Source organism: Ursus maritimus, unplaced genomic scaffold, assembly GCF_017311325.1.
Source record: "Ursus maritimus isolate PB19 unplaced genomic scaffold, ASM1731132v1 scaffold_26, whole genome shotgun sequence".
Taxonomy (NCBI): domain Eukaryota; kingdom Metazoa; phylum Chordata; class Mammalia; order Carnivora; family Ursidae; genus Ursus; species Ursus maritimus.
The window spans coordinates 40,901,818-40,918,522 of record NW_024425119.1 but is presented as its reverse complement, the minus strand read 5'-3'; the positions used below and the strand labels follow the sequence as shown (position 1 = coordinate 40,918,522).

General features: G+C 38.1%; 1 protein-coding gene across 2 annotated transcripts in view; it reads right to left on the bottom strand.

The window, feature by feature from the left end:
* DIP2B (disco interacting protein 2 homolog B) overlaps positions 1 to 16,705 on the bottom strand; it is a 213,497-nt gene that overhangs the window by 70,861 nt on the left and 125,931 nt on the right. For both annotated transcript variants that reach the window (XM_040642443.1, XM_040642444.1), the window contains exon 4: positions 5,957 to 6,082. In XM_040642443.1, the coding sequence (XP_040498377.1) occupies positions 5,957 to 6,082 (126 nt within the window). The remainder of the gene's footprint in view (positions 1 to 5,956; positions 6,083 to 16,705) is intronic.

Genomic DNA, 16,705 nt, shown 5'->3' with positions numbered 1-16,705 from the left:
CAAGAAAGATCTTATCCTCCCAGTGACTACAAAATATATCACACAAGCTGGGCCAAGAAGCAGGAGCTTCAAAGAACAAGGAAACAACCACTAGGACAGTTAGTGAATGGCTTCTGACTAGCATGAACTGCCTGACCATGAATGTCCAAACTGGAACCCTTCTGAGAGAAGGGGTACTTGCTGTCAATAATGACTCCAGGGTCACTCTACCTGTAAGGGGCCTCCAAACACTGTTTTTCTAGGTATTTTCCCATGTCTATGAAAAAACAGTTCACAAAATCAATTAATACTACAAATAATCCTACTGCCCCTTGAACAAACACAGGGGTTAGATGCACTGGCCCCATGCATGGTGGAAAGACAACGCAGGACTTCGGACGCACCCCAAACTTAACTACTAATAGCCTACTGTTGACCAGAAGCCTTACCAATAATATAAACAACCAACACATAGTTCATATGTTACATGTATTATATACTGTATTCTTAAAGTAAGCTAGAGAAAATAAAATGTTATTAAGAAAATCACAAGGAAGAGAAATACATTTACAGTACTGTACTGTAAAAAAATCCACACAAAAGTGGACCCACACAGTTCAAATTGTGTTGCTCATGGGTCAACTACACTGAGGTAAGAAAAGAGATTTTTGTGTGTGTGACACTTATTGCCTATTTGAAAAGTTAGATCAAACATGCAGCAACTGCTAGAGCTCCAGATGTACCACAAAATACTTACTTGACACTATGGTAGAAGGAGAGGCAATCTGCCAAGTGGTTTAGAGAATGGGCTTTTTAGTCTTTAGGTCAGACTGCTCTGAGTTCTGATCTTAGCTCTGCCACTGAGAAGCTCTTGGGCAAATCAGTTCTTAAGGGTCCAATTTTGCTGTTTTTGTTCTTTTTCTATTGATTCTCTGTCATGGTGAGGGTTTTCTATTTTTGGACTGTTTGCTCACAAAATTCAGTGGATCTTTATCTCTGGAAACCCTAAGTTCCTGGGTTGAGGTTGTATCCTTGCAGAAACTATTTGTGTCCAAGGTTATCATCGGCCCAAAGACCATTTTTTAATGTTAGTCAGTTCTTACCAGACTGTATAGCAAAACTCAAACCTTGAACCCACTTGACCCCACATTCTTAGGGAAGGTCCACGCTCCTGTTATCCCAAGGCCAGGTACAAGGCAAGCTTTCTTGACAACATTTTTTGCTGGCATGTTAATTTTTTCTAGTTCACTCTTCTGCTGAAGATGTAAGCCCCTCCAGGGATCTCAATTCCAACCTCCAACCTTATTATTATTTTTTAAGTAAGCTCTTTGCCCAATGTGCGGCTTGAACTCACAGCCCCAAGATCAAGAGTCTGAGATCAACCGAATGAGCCAGCCAGGCGTCCCAACCTCTAACCTCTTATATAGGTTCAAGGTTTTATCTTTTCTATCCTTATAGTAATTAAATTTAGCCCCCTTGTTTCCTGACTCCCTGCTCCCCAGGGCAGAGAAAGTGAGCCTCATCTCAGTACTCAGATTCAGTGACTGTTTTCTCCCTCTCTTGTTCCTGTATGTATTTAAAAGGAAACTGGCTATGGTCTATCTAGCATTTCTAAAGGGAAGCTTTCTTTTCCCTGTTCTCGGACAGAATTTTCAGGTTCTCTAATTGACTACAAAGCTAGAGACAGAAGTCTGGGCAAGTTACTGAGCTTCTCTAAACCTGTTTCCTCACTTGTAAAATGGGACAGAGGACTGTCGAGGAAAAAAAAAATGAAAAAAAATACATGCTAAGCACTTAGCCCTTTGACTAGTACACAGAGGGTACTCAATAAATGGTAATTATGAAATGAGTTTTACTGGAAGCCTTAAATTTTATAATCAGCCATTGAAATAAACAAATTCAATCTGACAGAGTGGGTCTTTATTGTGTTTTGGCTTAAAGAATACTGAATATTTACTGGTCTCCCAAGTTAACGGCAGACCACTGCTCAACCCACACCAAAAATTAAAGTATGCTATTAACATGATCCAAGGCTATTAATTAGAGCACATTTTACAGGGGTCTGATTAACCAATTCTGTTTATTTTGAAGTTTTGAATAAAATTGGAATATCTGGGAAAAACTCCCCAAGTTGGTAATTCAGACAAGTGTCCTCTTTTAAGTTTAAATTAACTAACTAGAATATGCTTGGGGGGGCGCCTGGGTGGCACAGCGGTTAAGCGTCTGCCTTCGGCTCAGGGCATGATCCCGGCATTATGGGATCAAGCCCCACATCAGGCTCCTCCGCTGGGAGCCTGCTTCTTCCTCTCCCACTCCCCCTGCTGTGTTCCCTCTCTCGCTGGCTGTCTCTCTCTCTGTCGAATAAATAAACAAAATCTTTAAAAAAAAAAAAAAAGAATATGTTTGGGGCTATAAGCTCTCAGAAGGCAACAGCTATTCAATTTGCTTAGAATAACAGCTATTATTCTAATTCTAATTGAGTGTCAATTAAGTAAAAAAGGATCTCCCAAACATGATACTTCGGTAGAGTAAAAAAACAAAATCAAGAAGACTTAAGTCTGGTACATAATCGTGCTGTTTGACCTGGGGTGAATCTATGACTACGAACCTCCTCATCTCTAAAGAAATCTGTCCTTTCTACGTCACAGAGTGGCTACGAGGAACAAATGAGGCAGGGCAGCCATTGTGAAAGCCATGTGAAAGTCCCTTACATAGTGTAATGTACTGTAATTTTATAAAGGACTACTAAAGTATGTTAGAGTACATAGCAATAGCCCAAGTCTGTCCATGGGCATCACTATCCTACATAGAAACGCAGAGAGGTAAATTTGTCCTCGTCTGGTCCCATGAATTACTACTGCAGTCACTTTCAAGCAGGGCCCTGTGTGGGACAGATGTCTAAATTCATTCTACCCAAGCTAGCTGAAATAGTGTTCTGTGCTTTGGGTCATTCTTTGGTCTATCTGGTCATCCAAGCACCCTCGGAATGCAGCACAGGGTAAGTCCACAAGGGTGGAGAAAAAATTTAGAGGGGAAAACAATGTATGCTGCAGTTTTTGCATTGTGTTTATCCGTATGAATGAGAAACAGCATTACACAAAGAACCCCTACAAAGAAAGAGCTGAGGTAATTGCCTCATGACATTGGTAAATGATTTCAGCACATAAAGGGAACTGGATGGCAGTAATTCAAGCAGTCTAAAAGACTGGAAAAGGCCACAGGCACTAAAAGAACCGTAGTTTGCTACCAATTTGGAGAATTTAAATTTTCCAATCCATAAGACAGAAATCAGTGTACATATCAATAAGCAAATTTTAGGCTGACTGACATTTTATTATTTGTGAATGATATATGAACAAAAGCCAATTATTTCCCATGCCAACTATTTATCGTATTTTCCATTCTATGTAATACTATGAATAAGGCTAAGATTTATGGCATATTCTACTTCCTAAATCCTTTTATTAAATCCTTCCCAAAATAGCTCTAAAATTTCATCAGTTCAGCAATTCTAGCAGTTATGCGTTGGATGCCTCCCCAAGAAGCCCAGTGGCCAGTGCACTCTCACAAGTATCCCAGGCGCTGGGCTCGCACAGGACAGCGCGTGCACAGTGAGGGCCCTGACGGCAAACCCGCTTTGTGAGGTGTGGCGTGAGTGCTCAGACAATGCAGCATTCTTCTGAACTTCAGTGTTTCAGGGGCTACCAGAGGACATATGCGAGATAAACCCTATCTGCCATCCCTGGGTTAGAGGGAGACAGTGACACTGGATTAAATTGCAATAGGAATAGGAGATAGCCAGGTCTCTCAGCAGTGGCTCTCAGAAGCTTGGAGAGAATGCGATCTGAATCCTAACACGAGGACAGCAAATTCCATTCCCTAAAATGAAAAGCACTGATGGATGCCTTACGATACAGTTCTTCCACACTGCCTCACGCTAGACACAGGCACGTGCGTAACTGCGGAATGAGAGCATCATGATCTAGCTCCATGTGGGGGCCGTGTGAGAAATCACTCTGTAGGGTGCGCTCAACGTTTCTTCATGTTCGGAGAATTCCTCTTCTATTTGACAACATTCACATCCCTGATAGTACGTTAAGGCTTCTCATATGTTATTCAGAGATCCCTGGATCTGGAGATAAATGGCTAGGAAACCTTTTTATTACTCTGCCCTGCTGAACAAAGGTCTTAGGAGACAGGACCATATCTTTATAATCACGAAATTACTTAGACACATAAGGTGACCAGGAACATTATGCCACATCTTTAAGGCTGCAGACAGAGTAGACCATTAAGTGTTTAGAGCTCCAGAGGACTGTAGTGAATTCCAAAGGACTGTGGTCTCATTCAGCAATGAATAGCCATGACTTGTTTCTGGAGTTGGTAAATTCCCCTCAGGCAGTGACTTTTGTAAGGGGAGAAAAAAGGTTTCCATTCCTTCTGAGCATTCTCAAGATCTTTTGCTGCACTCTCATATTTAACCCGAGGCCATGAGAGCAGACTATTTACTCTGAAACTGCGTTTCTTTAATACAGCTACGGAGAGGACTGTTCCTAAGAACTGCGAGTCACGTTGCTCCCTACCCTTTGCCATTTATTACAACTGAACCCTCAGCCGTGCGGTGGCAGAATCTGCCAACAAGGGATAGCTACTAAACTGAGAGCCCCCTTTGTCCATCAGGACCCATTTGGTGCTATACTAATGTGGGAGGGAAACCATCCAAGATTTGGAATGAATGGGCTGAAAGTATGCACCATTACAGACACAAAATGTCTTATTGTGAAGGTCTGCTAGAGGTATCCTGTGTTACGTTTTGAGAAACACTTGAAGCCACAAAGCTATTTCTCTTTCAAACATATTGACACCACAGATGTAGAGAAAAAAAAAAAAAAGCACACACAGTTAATGAGCCCACAGCACACCCAAATACTCTGAGAAGTTAGCCAAAATCTAGGAGAAAACTATTAACATGAACAGGCCAGGGAACAGGATCAGTGTAAATAGCTCAACTTGACAGCTGTGAATCAAAGACAATCACGACAATGTAACCTTCTCCCCAAAGATATGGTAAGTCCTTTAGAGCAGAACTACAGGGAAAAAATTTTTCCCTAAAGATTTCATTACCAGTGACATGACAGTAGACAGACAGATACTATATTGAGGCTCTGAAATAGATTTATTATGTTTATTCTCAGAAGCCTACATGGAAATCTTGTCTGGGATTTCAGTTAAAAATTTTAAGGTTTTTAGGAACTTTGGGAAAGATTCTAAATAGACAAGACAACTTCAAGTTGTTCCAGTTGCTTCTCAGCAAGTTAAAAGTCCTAAATTTACTTTAGCAGGGGCAGAGATTCCATGTCTGGGGAATGAGGATGGGAGGGAGACACTTAGTTCTCACTGATCTTGCGAACCCGTTATAAAAAGTGGATTCTTAAAAATATATAAATGCATACAAAATATATTAGCACATACACAAACACACTTACGTATGTTTTTCAGATCTATTTAAACTTTGCACTACTGCTCTCACATCGTCTTTAATGACATATAAAATTTTGTCCCAAGTGCACTTACTCTGTAGAGACAAAGCATCTGATACAGGAGTACAAATTTGTTAAAGAAATGTATGAGTATGGGTCATATTTTAGATGTCAACGAAAATAGCTATTAAACCACAGAAGGATTTTTTTAGACCCTAAGCTTTGGCCTGTGTTTATTTATGACCATATGAGTTCGGGGGTTACACCAAGGAAATGCTGGAAATTCAGAAGGACATTAAAAAAAATAGCTTTACTCTTAAGGCCTCTTTTTGTATGTCATTTACAATGTGACAGTCAAAACCTGCCACCTTCAGTGTGTACTCCTATGCACCTTGGATGATGAGGAAAGTTCTAGCTCCTACCTCAGAGAAGAAAAAGCAGAGCTTATTTCAGGAACACCAAAGGAGTAACTGTCAGAAAGGTTCTGATAAACCTACCAGGAGGTGTGCAGGCATCTGCAGGAGACTGGACGAATGTGGACCGCCTTTTGGTTGGCATGGGCAGAGCCATTTTCTGTTCTTTATGCTTTGCCAGTGCGGCTTGAACTGCTTCCGTATGGATATCTGAAAGATTAAACATTTGCATTTATTAGCTCCTGGTTCTTTTCTTTTCAAGATTTTATTTATTTATTTGACGGGGGTGGGGTGGGGAGAACAAACAGGGGGAATGGTAAGCAGAGGGAGAGTAAGAAGCAGGCTCCCGGTGAGGAGCTCGATCACCAGGACCTGGGCTGAAAGCAGCTGATAAACTGACTGAGCCACCCAGGTGCCTCTAGCTCCTCTGGTTCTTCAAGTGTTTACTTCTGTGAGCTGAACTATCACTGCCTCAGATGTTGGAAAAGGGCTGTTTAGGTGATTTTTACTTATAACTTGTGTTGTAACAATTAAAAATAAAAATGAAAAAGAGGAGACAAAAGAAGAAGTCAAAGATAATTTTACAAAGAAAGAAAAAGAAGCCCAAAATGATTATGTGACTGCTTCGGACACGGAACAAGGGGTTAATGGAGATGGGGGGCAGGGGTGGGGAGAGGGTAAGGAGTCTAACACGCACCTGTGCCAGGCAGGGAATCCCACCTCTGAATGGAATGAGTGCTGTGCAGGTCCTAGAGGACACCCACTATTCCTCAGGAAAAGAAGCTTACGATCTGCTTAACTATCTGAAAGGGGTTGAGACCCCTCAGTTCTATACCACGGGAACAGAAGGGCTGATTCTGATCTAGAAAAAATATAAGGGCTGATGGCACTTGTTTGCCACTTTGGCCCCAAGAGAATTCAGTTCTCCCTTTGAAGTCTAATAGGAGTCTCAAAAATAACATATCCAGACAGAACTCTAGATTCTCCACTCCCACCACAAAATGCACTCTACATTTCTGCAAAATCCTATGAAGGTAGATAACAACTGAAGTAGCTTCCTAGTTCACAAGAATTTCCTCCTCTCAGGAACGGGCCCAGTCAGCGAACATGCAAACTATCCTTAGAAGCCTGTCTGTGCTATGTAAAGGTGCCCCTTATGAGAGCTGGACCAATCAGATCCTTTCATTGGGGTAGGGGGAATTTAAACTGAACCAAGAAAACACAGGTCCTAGGACTGAGTCACTTTAATGTTTATGCCCTACAAAGAAGGAAGGTTCTTGAACTTCACGGTTGAAACCCCCAAAAGCTGTCTCTCCTTTTCTAGGGTTTCTCAACTGTTCCTTTGGTTCTATAACTTACCCCAGCTATTTAAGGTAGCCTGAGATAGCCTGTTTCATGCAACAACAACAAAAAAACCTTCACTAATATAACCAGAAACATCTTTCTGCATAGAATTTCACTATATGTCTGTGCCACAACTTATTTAAGCAACTTTGTTTCCAAAGTTTTGCTATTATTCATAGCAACTATTCACAGCAACAATTCAGTATTTTCACCTTAGTACACATGTCTAATCCTGTTTCTGTAGGATTAATTCCAAAAATTGCTGAGATGTATTTCCTAAGAACAAGGATTTTACTCTTATATAACCACAGTACTTATCAAAATCCAAAAATTAAGAATTGGTACAAACTATTATGTAACCCGTAACCCATATTCCAACCTGGCCTACTATCTCTCAGTAATGCCCGTTATAGTTTTTCCTCCTTTGTTCCTGATCTGAGACCTAATATAGAATCACACATTACATTTACTTGTGACAGCTCTCTATTATCCTATAATCTGGAACAATTTCTCAGCCTTTGTCTTTTATTACCTTAACATTATTGTACAGACTAATTATATTGTAGAATGTCCCTTAATTTTGGTTTATTGATATTCCTCATAATTAGATCCAGGTTATATATTTTGGCAGGAATACCACAGAAGTAATGTCTTTGCAAAACATGATGTCAGGAAGCATCTGCCCCATTACTAGTGATAGTAACTTTGATTACTTGGTTAAGCTGGTGTCTGCTAAAGTAATCCATTGCAAAGTTACTATTCTTCTCTTTATGTAATTAATAAATAATTTATGGGTGAATTGTTTTGAGACGATGTAACTATTACATATTTCATCCAACTTTCATCTATTAGTTTCAGAATCCACTGATGATTCTTGGCTGAATCAATTATTATTATAAAAGCTACATAATGTTGATTTTATTTTTTAAAAAGATTTTATTTATTATTTATTTGAGAGAGAGACAGAGATAGTGAGAGAGAGCAAGAGCAGGGAGGAGAGGGAGAAGCAGGCTCCCCGCCAAGAAGAGAGCCTGGGATCAAGACCTGAGCTGAAGGCAGATGCTTAACCAACTGAGCCACCCAGGCACCCGCAGTTGATTTTATAACTCCATCATCCCTTCTGCATTTATTAGTTGATTCTTCTAAGAAAAAGCATCCCTTTGTCCCCCAATTTATTGATTTATATTAATACAGACCTATTGATTCTCATTTTATTCCATGGCTATTGTTACTTTCATTACTTATTTTGATGGTCCTATTATCCCAAATTTGACGAATTAGGCCAAATCAAACTGGCTCTTATGTCCTTTTGACATATTCCCATCATTTTAAGCAGTAATTGTTTTCTGGTCTCAGATGTTCCAGGTATGTTCCCTGTTCCAGCATTAGAATTAGACATTTCTCTAAGGAGCCTTGGCTCCTCTTAGTGGAGAATGGTATTTAGAAACCAAGATCTTAAAAGTAGGAGGGCTCAGTGCTACTGGGGTATCTTTCTTCTAAGCCCTTTCACTGGATAAAGGAATATAAATATGAAAATAAATATTTACACACATATACCTACATCTATATTAAAAACCATAAATTCATATTAATAACTCTAATTCTATTTCAACACCATAGAATTCACTCTAACCTTCCCCTTTTCCATTTATAACTCCCTTTCTCTAACAGTAAGAAACCTGATTCACAAAATCCTCAATATATTTTATTCATTCACTCAATCCTATAATACACAAAGTAGTTTCAAAACTACTATCCCATATTACTATGAAAAATAAGTCTAACTAGAGGTTCAGTATTTGATTGTATTTCTTTTTGTCTTTACACTGAGTCGAGGTACTGTGTTCAAAAGCTATTTGGACTAGTTCTCACCACTTCCCCTTTTGGTGGTTATATTATTCCATTGAATAATACAGATAACGTTAATTTGCTTTTCTTCATATTCCATAGGTCCCTCTCAATATTGCAGATTAAACATTATGTGACATAATAAGAAATACACGGTTAGTCTCTACCCCATTTCCTGACACTGAGCTCTTGTAATTTCCTTGGTGACAGAAGTGTCTTCTGTTCTAATTAGGCATCTCTTGGTAGCCTCCTTGACAGCCTCAGGATTGGGGCTGGTCACCAGAAAGACCAAGCCATGAGTAGAAACTTGGAACTTTCAGTCCCATCCTTCATCTTCTTGGGAGGAGAGAGGGGTTGGGGATGGAGCTAATCACCAAAGGCCAATGCCTACATAATGGAACTGTCACATAAACCCTAAACAAAGAGTCTGGAAATGCAAATCAAAACTATAATGAGATCTCATCTTACACCTGTCAGAATGGCTAGGATGAAAAAGACAATAACAAGAGTTGTGAGGATGTGGAGAAAAAGGAACCCTGGTACACTGTTGGTGGGAATGCAAACTGGTGCAGCCACTGTGGAAAACAGTATGGAGGTTCCTCAAAAAGTTAAAAATAGAACTACCACATGGTCCAGTAATTCCACTACTGGGTATTTACCCAAAGAAAACAAAAACACTAATTCAAAAAGATATATGCATCCTTATGTTTATTGCAGCATTATTTATAATAGTCAAGATATGGAAGCAGCTCAAGTGTCCATAGACAGATAAATGAATAAAGAAGATATGGTATAAATACACAATGGAATATTACTCAGCCATTAAAAATAACAAGATCTTGCCATTTGCGACAACATGGATGAATCTATAGAGTATTATGCTAAGTGAAATAAGTCAGAGAAAGACAGATACCATATGATTTCACTAATATACAAAAAAACCCAAACGGACTCTTAAATGCAGTTAACAAACTGGTGGTTGCTAGAGGTGAGATGGGTGGGGTGGACAGGTGAAATAGATAACGGGCATTAAGAGGTACAAACTTCCACCTATAAAATAAAAAAGTCACAGAGATGAAAAGTAGAGCAAAGGGAAGTCAATAATATTGAAATAACATTGTGTGGTGATGATATTTATCAAGATGAGCACTGAGTAATGTATAAAATTATTGAATCACTATTTTGTAAACTGAAACTAAAATATAACACTGTATGATAATCATACGGCAATTTTTTAAAATAAGTAAGACTCAGATTTTTAAAAAGGCAGAAACAGACCCGTAAATACAGAGAACAAACTGATGGTTGCCAGAGGGGAGGGGAGTAGGGAGATGAGCAAAATGGGTAAAGGGGAGTGGGAGATACAAGCTTCTAGTTATGGAATGAGTAAGTCACGTAAAAAAGTACAGCATAGGGAATATAGTCAAAGGTATTGTAATAGCAATGTACAGTGACAGATAATAGCTACACTTGCAGGATGCTCAGCATAATGTATTGATTTGTTGAATCACTATATTGTACATCTGAAACTAACGTAACATCGTATGTCAACCATACTTTGATTAAAAAAAGAAAAAGAAAACCTACACCAATATCCCTGATGAATACTGATATAAAAATCATGAACAAAATACTAACAACCTGAATTCAATAGCACATTAAAAGGACTATATGCCATGACCAAGTGGGATTTGTATGTTGAACCATAGGAAAATCAATAAATGTAAGACTCTACATCAACACAACAAAGGACAAAAATCATATGACCATCATAGATGCAGAACAAGCATCTGACAAAATTCAACACTTTCATGGTAAGAATACTCAACAAACTAGGAATAGAAGGATAGTCTCTCAAAATAATAAAATTCATATTATGAAAAGTCCATAACTAACCACATAGTCAACAGTGAAAAGATCAGGAACAAGGCAAGGATGATTGCTCTCACCACTTCTAGTCAACTCTATGTCCTAGCCAGAGTAATTAGGCAAGAAAAAGAAATAAAAGGCATCCAAACTAGAGAGGAAGAAGTAACTTTCTGTTTGCAGATGACATGATCTTATATGTAGGAAACCCTAAAGATTCTACACATACATGAAACTGTTAGAACTAATAAGCAAATTCAACAACTGCGGGATAGAAAATCAAGATACAAAAATCAATTGTCCCTCAATACTAATAATTAGCTATCTGAAAAGGAAAGTAAGAAAACAATTTCATTTACAGTGGTGTAAAAAAGAATAAAATATTTATAAATAAACACAACCAAGGAGGCAAAAGAATTGTACACTATGAAACACTGCTGAAAGAAAGACACAAATAAATGGAAAAACATCGCATGTTCAGGGACTGGAGATTTAATATTGTTAAAATATCCGTGCTACCCAGAGTAACCTAGATAGATTTAATGCTATTCCTATCACAATCCAATGGCACTTTTTCAAGGAATAGGAAAAATAGGAAATAGGAAAAAATATCCTAAAACGTATATGGAATCTCAAAGAACCCCAAATAGCTAAAACAATCTTAAGAAAGAAGAATAAAGCTTGAAGCCTCACACTTCCAGATTTCAAAACATATCAGAAAGCCAGAGTAACCAAGATAGTATAATACTGGCATAGAGACAGGCATAAAGACCAATGCAATAAAGCAGAGAATCCAGAAACTAAGCCTTATATATATGGTCAAATGGTCCTTCACAAGGATGCCAAGACTGCATACCTGGTAATGACGGTCTCTTCAACAAATGTTGTCAGGGAAACTGAAATATCCACATATAAAAGAAAGAAATTGGATACTTATCTTACACCACATATAAAAATTAACTCAAAATAAATTAAAAACCTACACACAAGACCCAAAACTACAGAACTCTTAGAAGAAAACATAAGAGGAAAAGCTTCATAACCTTGGAATGGGTAATAATTTCTTGGGTATGACACTATAAGCACAAGCAAGAAAAGCAAAAATAGGCGGGACTACATCAAACTAAAAAGCTACTACACAACAAAAGGATCAACAGAGTGAAAAGGCAACTTACAGAATGGGAGAAAATACTGCAAACCGTATACTGGATAAGGCATTAATGTCCAGAATACATAAAGAATTCCTACAACTCAGTAACAAGTAACTCAATTTTGAAATGGCCAAGAGACTCAAGTACACATTTCTCCAAAGAAGATAAACAAATGGACAACAATCATATGAGAAGATGCTCAACATCACTAATCATCAGGGAAATGCAAATCAAAACCACAATGGCATATTACTTCGTACCAATCAGGACAGCCACAGGAAAGGAAAGGAAAAGGAAATGGGGAAGGGGAAAGGGAAAGGGGGAGAGAGAGAGAAAGGGAGAGGGGAAAGAGAAAAAAGAAAAGCGAAAAGAAAAGAGTAAGTGTTGTTGAGGATGTGGAGAAATCAGAACGCTTGTGCACTGCTGGGACTGTGAAATGGTGCAGCTGCTATGGAAAAATATGGAAGGTTCCTCAAAAAATGAAAAATAGAACTATCATATGATCCAGCAATCCCACTTTTGGGTATATATCCAGAAGAGCTAAAAGCAGGCTCTCAAAGAGGTATCTGCACACAAATGTTCAATGCAGCATTATTTATAATACCCAAGACATGGAAGCAACCTAAATGTCAATGAATGGATGAATGTATAAAGAAAACGGTGCATGTATATATAATGGAATATTATTCAACCCTAAAAAAGAAGGAAATCCTATCATATGCCACAACATGGACGAACCTTGAGGACATTACGCTAAGTGGAATAAAACAATCACAAAACCCAAAACACTGCTTGGTTCTCCTTACAAGAGATACCTAAAGTACTCCAATTCTTGATGTAGAAAGTACAACGGTGGTTGGCAGAGACCGAGGGAATGGGAAATCAGGAGTTGTCATTAAATATAAAGTTTCAGTCACGTAAGATCAAAGAGTTCTAGACAGCTATTATTTAATATGCACATAGTTAATACTGAAATGTACACTTAAAATTTTTTAAGAGGGTAAATTTATGTGTTTTTTCCCATAGTAAAAACATTTTGTATGTAGTCTTTCATCACTTCTGGATTTTGAGTCTCAGAAAGCCTTCCCCCCATAAGGCTTTCTATAAGCCCAGATTATAGAAAAATTGACCGGTGTTTTCTTTTCATACTTACCTTTTTTTTTTTTTAATGTAGATCTCTGATCCATTTGAAGTTTTTGCTGGCATATGGTGTGAGGTATGGATTTACGTATTTTTCCAGCTGTCCTAGCATCAATTTATTAAAAATTATATTTCAGACCCAATGATTTATAATGCTATCTTTATTATACACTAAATCCCAGAAGTACTTTGGTCTATTTCTGCACCTGTTATTCTATTTCAGTGGTCTGCCTACCACTTTGTGTGCCATACCGCACTGTTTTAATTATAGAGTCTTTAGAGTATGCTTTAGTATCTGTTTGGTATGGTCACTCTTCATAGGTTTTCTTTCTCAGTGCTTCCTAGCTATTCTTACACGTTTACTTTTCCAAATGAATTTCAAAAACATGCTTTCTAGCTCCATAGATAAATTTGATAGTGTTATTGGGACTGAATTAAATTTATAAACTAATTTAGGGAGTCCTCCCCTCTTTATCATGCTGAATTCTCCTATCAAAGAACAAGGGATGCTTTTCCATTTATCATGTCTACTTTGTATCTTCCAGGGTATGCTAAAGTCTCCTTCATAAAGGCTTTACACATTTCTTATGTTTTTCCTAAATAGGTCTTATCTTTTCTATTGCTTCTGTAAATGAGGTTTGCTCTACCATTATGTCTTTTAACTGGTTATTGGTTGCATATATGAAGGCTACTGATTTCTGTACTAATTTTGTATCTTGCTACCTTACTGAATTATTTCATTAGATTAATTTTGCCATTGACTCTCTTGGTTTTCTAAATAAACATCATATCAAGTGCAAATACAGTTTTACTTTTTCTTTTCTAATTCTTATACCTCTAGTTGATTTCTCCTGTCTATTTGCATTAATACCTCTAGCACAATTTAAATGTTAGCAACAGAGATTAAAAAAAATTCGTGCAAATAAATTTTTAAAAGGATAAACACCTCAACCTTAATAAAACAGGCTTAGGCACTGAACCATTTTTTTCATCTTTCCCCAAGAGTTAAGGGAAAAATGTTATTTTACAGTTTTAAAGTAGCTGCTCCTATTTTTGGCTTGTTTTTATGAAGTGGTTAAGACATGATGTGTAAGTGCCGTAGACGGGCTTAAATACATCAGTGGGGCAGAACAGACACTAAGTGCCCTTACCTGTTAGGATGGATGGATGAAAAGGTAGGACCGATAGACAGGTAGGTAGGTAACGGACAGACTGAAAGCCAGACCCATGGGTAAGTTGAGTCAGTAAATAGAGAAGTACAGTTCAAGAGTTACCTGCAAGCCATCAAGTAGTCATGCCATTTTTACCAATTTCCAAGGTACCAACCGCTTTAACATTTTTAATTATGGCAGAGGCAGCAACTATTAAGCTCTGGAACATGAGGCTATCACATTAATTTTGGCACCATGCCGTGTGCTAGTGGGGACGGACAGTGAAATTTTAATTTAATTTAAATGAAATTTAATTTGCATTTCACATTCCCCTATACAGAATGTGTATCTTTATTTACTTATTTTTTATTTATTTTTTTTAAAGATTTTATTTATTTACTTGACAGAGAGAGACAGCCAGCGAGAGAGGGAACACAGCAGGGGAGTGGGAGAGGAAGAAGCAGGCTCCCAGCAGAGAAGCCCGATGTGGGGCTCGATCCCAGAACGCCAGGATCACGCCCTGAGCCGAAGGCAGATGCTTAACGACTGAGCCACCCAGGCGCCCCCAGAATACGTATCTTTAGCCTGGAATATCTATATAGCAAATGGCGACTCATCCTTCAACACCTCCAAGAAGCCTGCCCTCGACAGCGTCCAGCTTCCAGGCTCCTCCCCCTTCACCCCCTCATCTATGCTGCCTCTACCTTGTATAAAGGATTCCTGTGTTTAAGAACAGATTCTTGTATGTCTGTCTGTGTTTCTCCAGCGTCTAAATTGTGCTCAACTCCTAGGAGGTCTACAATAAATTCTTGCGGAGTTGAAATAAACTCAACTTACTTTCCTTGGCCCAAGGAAGCATGTTAATATAGAAGTAAAATGGTCCTGGTATATCCGGGGCAGCTATCTTAGCAAATGCCACCATGTCGGAGATCAGATTCGGACAGAGAAATAAAGTTCTCAATTAGGGTGACAGAGGGAGTTACTGTTCCATTTAGCTCCCTGTATGAAGTCAGAAGAATCCATACTTAAGAGTAAAAATCATTAAGAACAATAACTGATTTAAGGCTTTAAATAATTTATCCAGGGCTATCATTTTTAAAACTATCTTTTACAAACTTACAGTTATAAAATAATTAAGTCATGGGGATGGAACGTACATCGTAGTGGCTACCATTAATAATACTGTATTGTACATTTGAAAGTTGCTAAGAGAATAAATCTTTTTTTAAAAGATTTTATTTATTTATTTAGGGAGAGAGCAGGGGAAGAGGCAGAGGGAGAGAGAGAGAACCTCAAGCAGACTCCCCACTGAGCACAGAGCCCAACATCGGGCTCAATCCCACAACCCTGAGATCACAACGTGAGTCGAAATCAAGAACTGGACGCTTAACCAACTGAGCCACCCAGGTGCCCCTAAGAGAACAAATCTTGAGTCCACACCCCAAGAAAAAAAAAACTTTTGTAACTATGTATGGTGTTGGATGCTAACTAGACTTATTGTGGTGATCATCTTACAATACTGAATCATTGTGTTATATACCTGACCTAATATAATATGCCAATTATACCTCAATAAAAGAAAGAAAAAAACTATATGCTATTTTTTTGTTTATTATATGTACTTTGTATTTTACTGCAATAAAAAAAAAACTGGAAAAAGGTACTGGAAAAAGATATAAGCACATGAAATGCTGAAGTGAAAATTTTCCCTAGATCCAGCACTTCTAAGAACTAATCCCACCTCAACAGTTTGCTACATATTCTTCCAGGTTTCTGCATCTGTGTACAAATAATATGTATAATTATTGTTATTATAAGTATTTATAAAAATCAGATCATGTGCTACACACTGTCTAGCATTTATTAAAAATATATTTTGGACATCTTGGGGCACCTGAGTGGCGCAGCTGGTTAAGCGACCAACTCTTTTGTTTCAGCTCAGGTCATGATCTTGGTGTTGTGAGACTGAGCCCCACGTCAGGCTCTGTGCTTAGCATGGAGTTTGCTTAGAGTTTCTCTCTCCCTCTGTCCCTCTCCTCTGCTCTCTCTCTCTCTAAAATGAATAAATAAATCTTAAAAAAAAAACCCTATATAAATACGGATACACACACAGTACATTCTCTCCATATCTGCACAAAAAATCTACCTCATTGTTTTTCTATGAGCCTTCATAGAATATGAAAATCAACTTTCATATAATTCCATTGTGTGGACCTGTTATAACTTATTTAACTATTGTATTATTATGAATAATATTACAACAATGATATTTGCATATATATCTTTGTGCACATATGTAGGCATTTGTGTAAAATAAATTCTTAGAAGTGGAA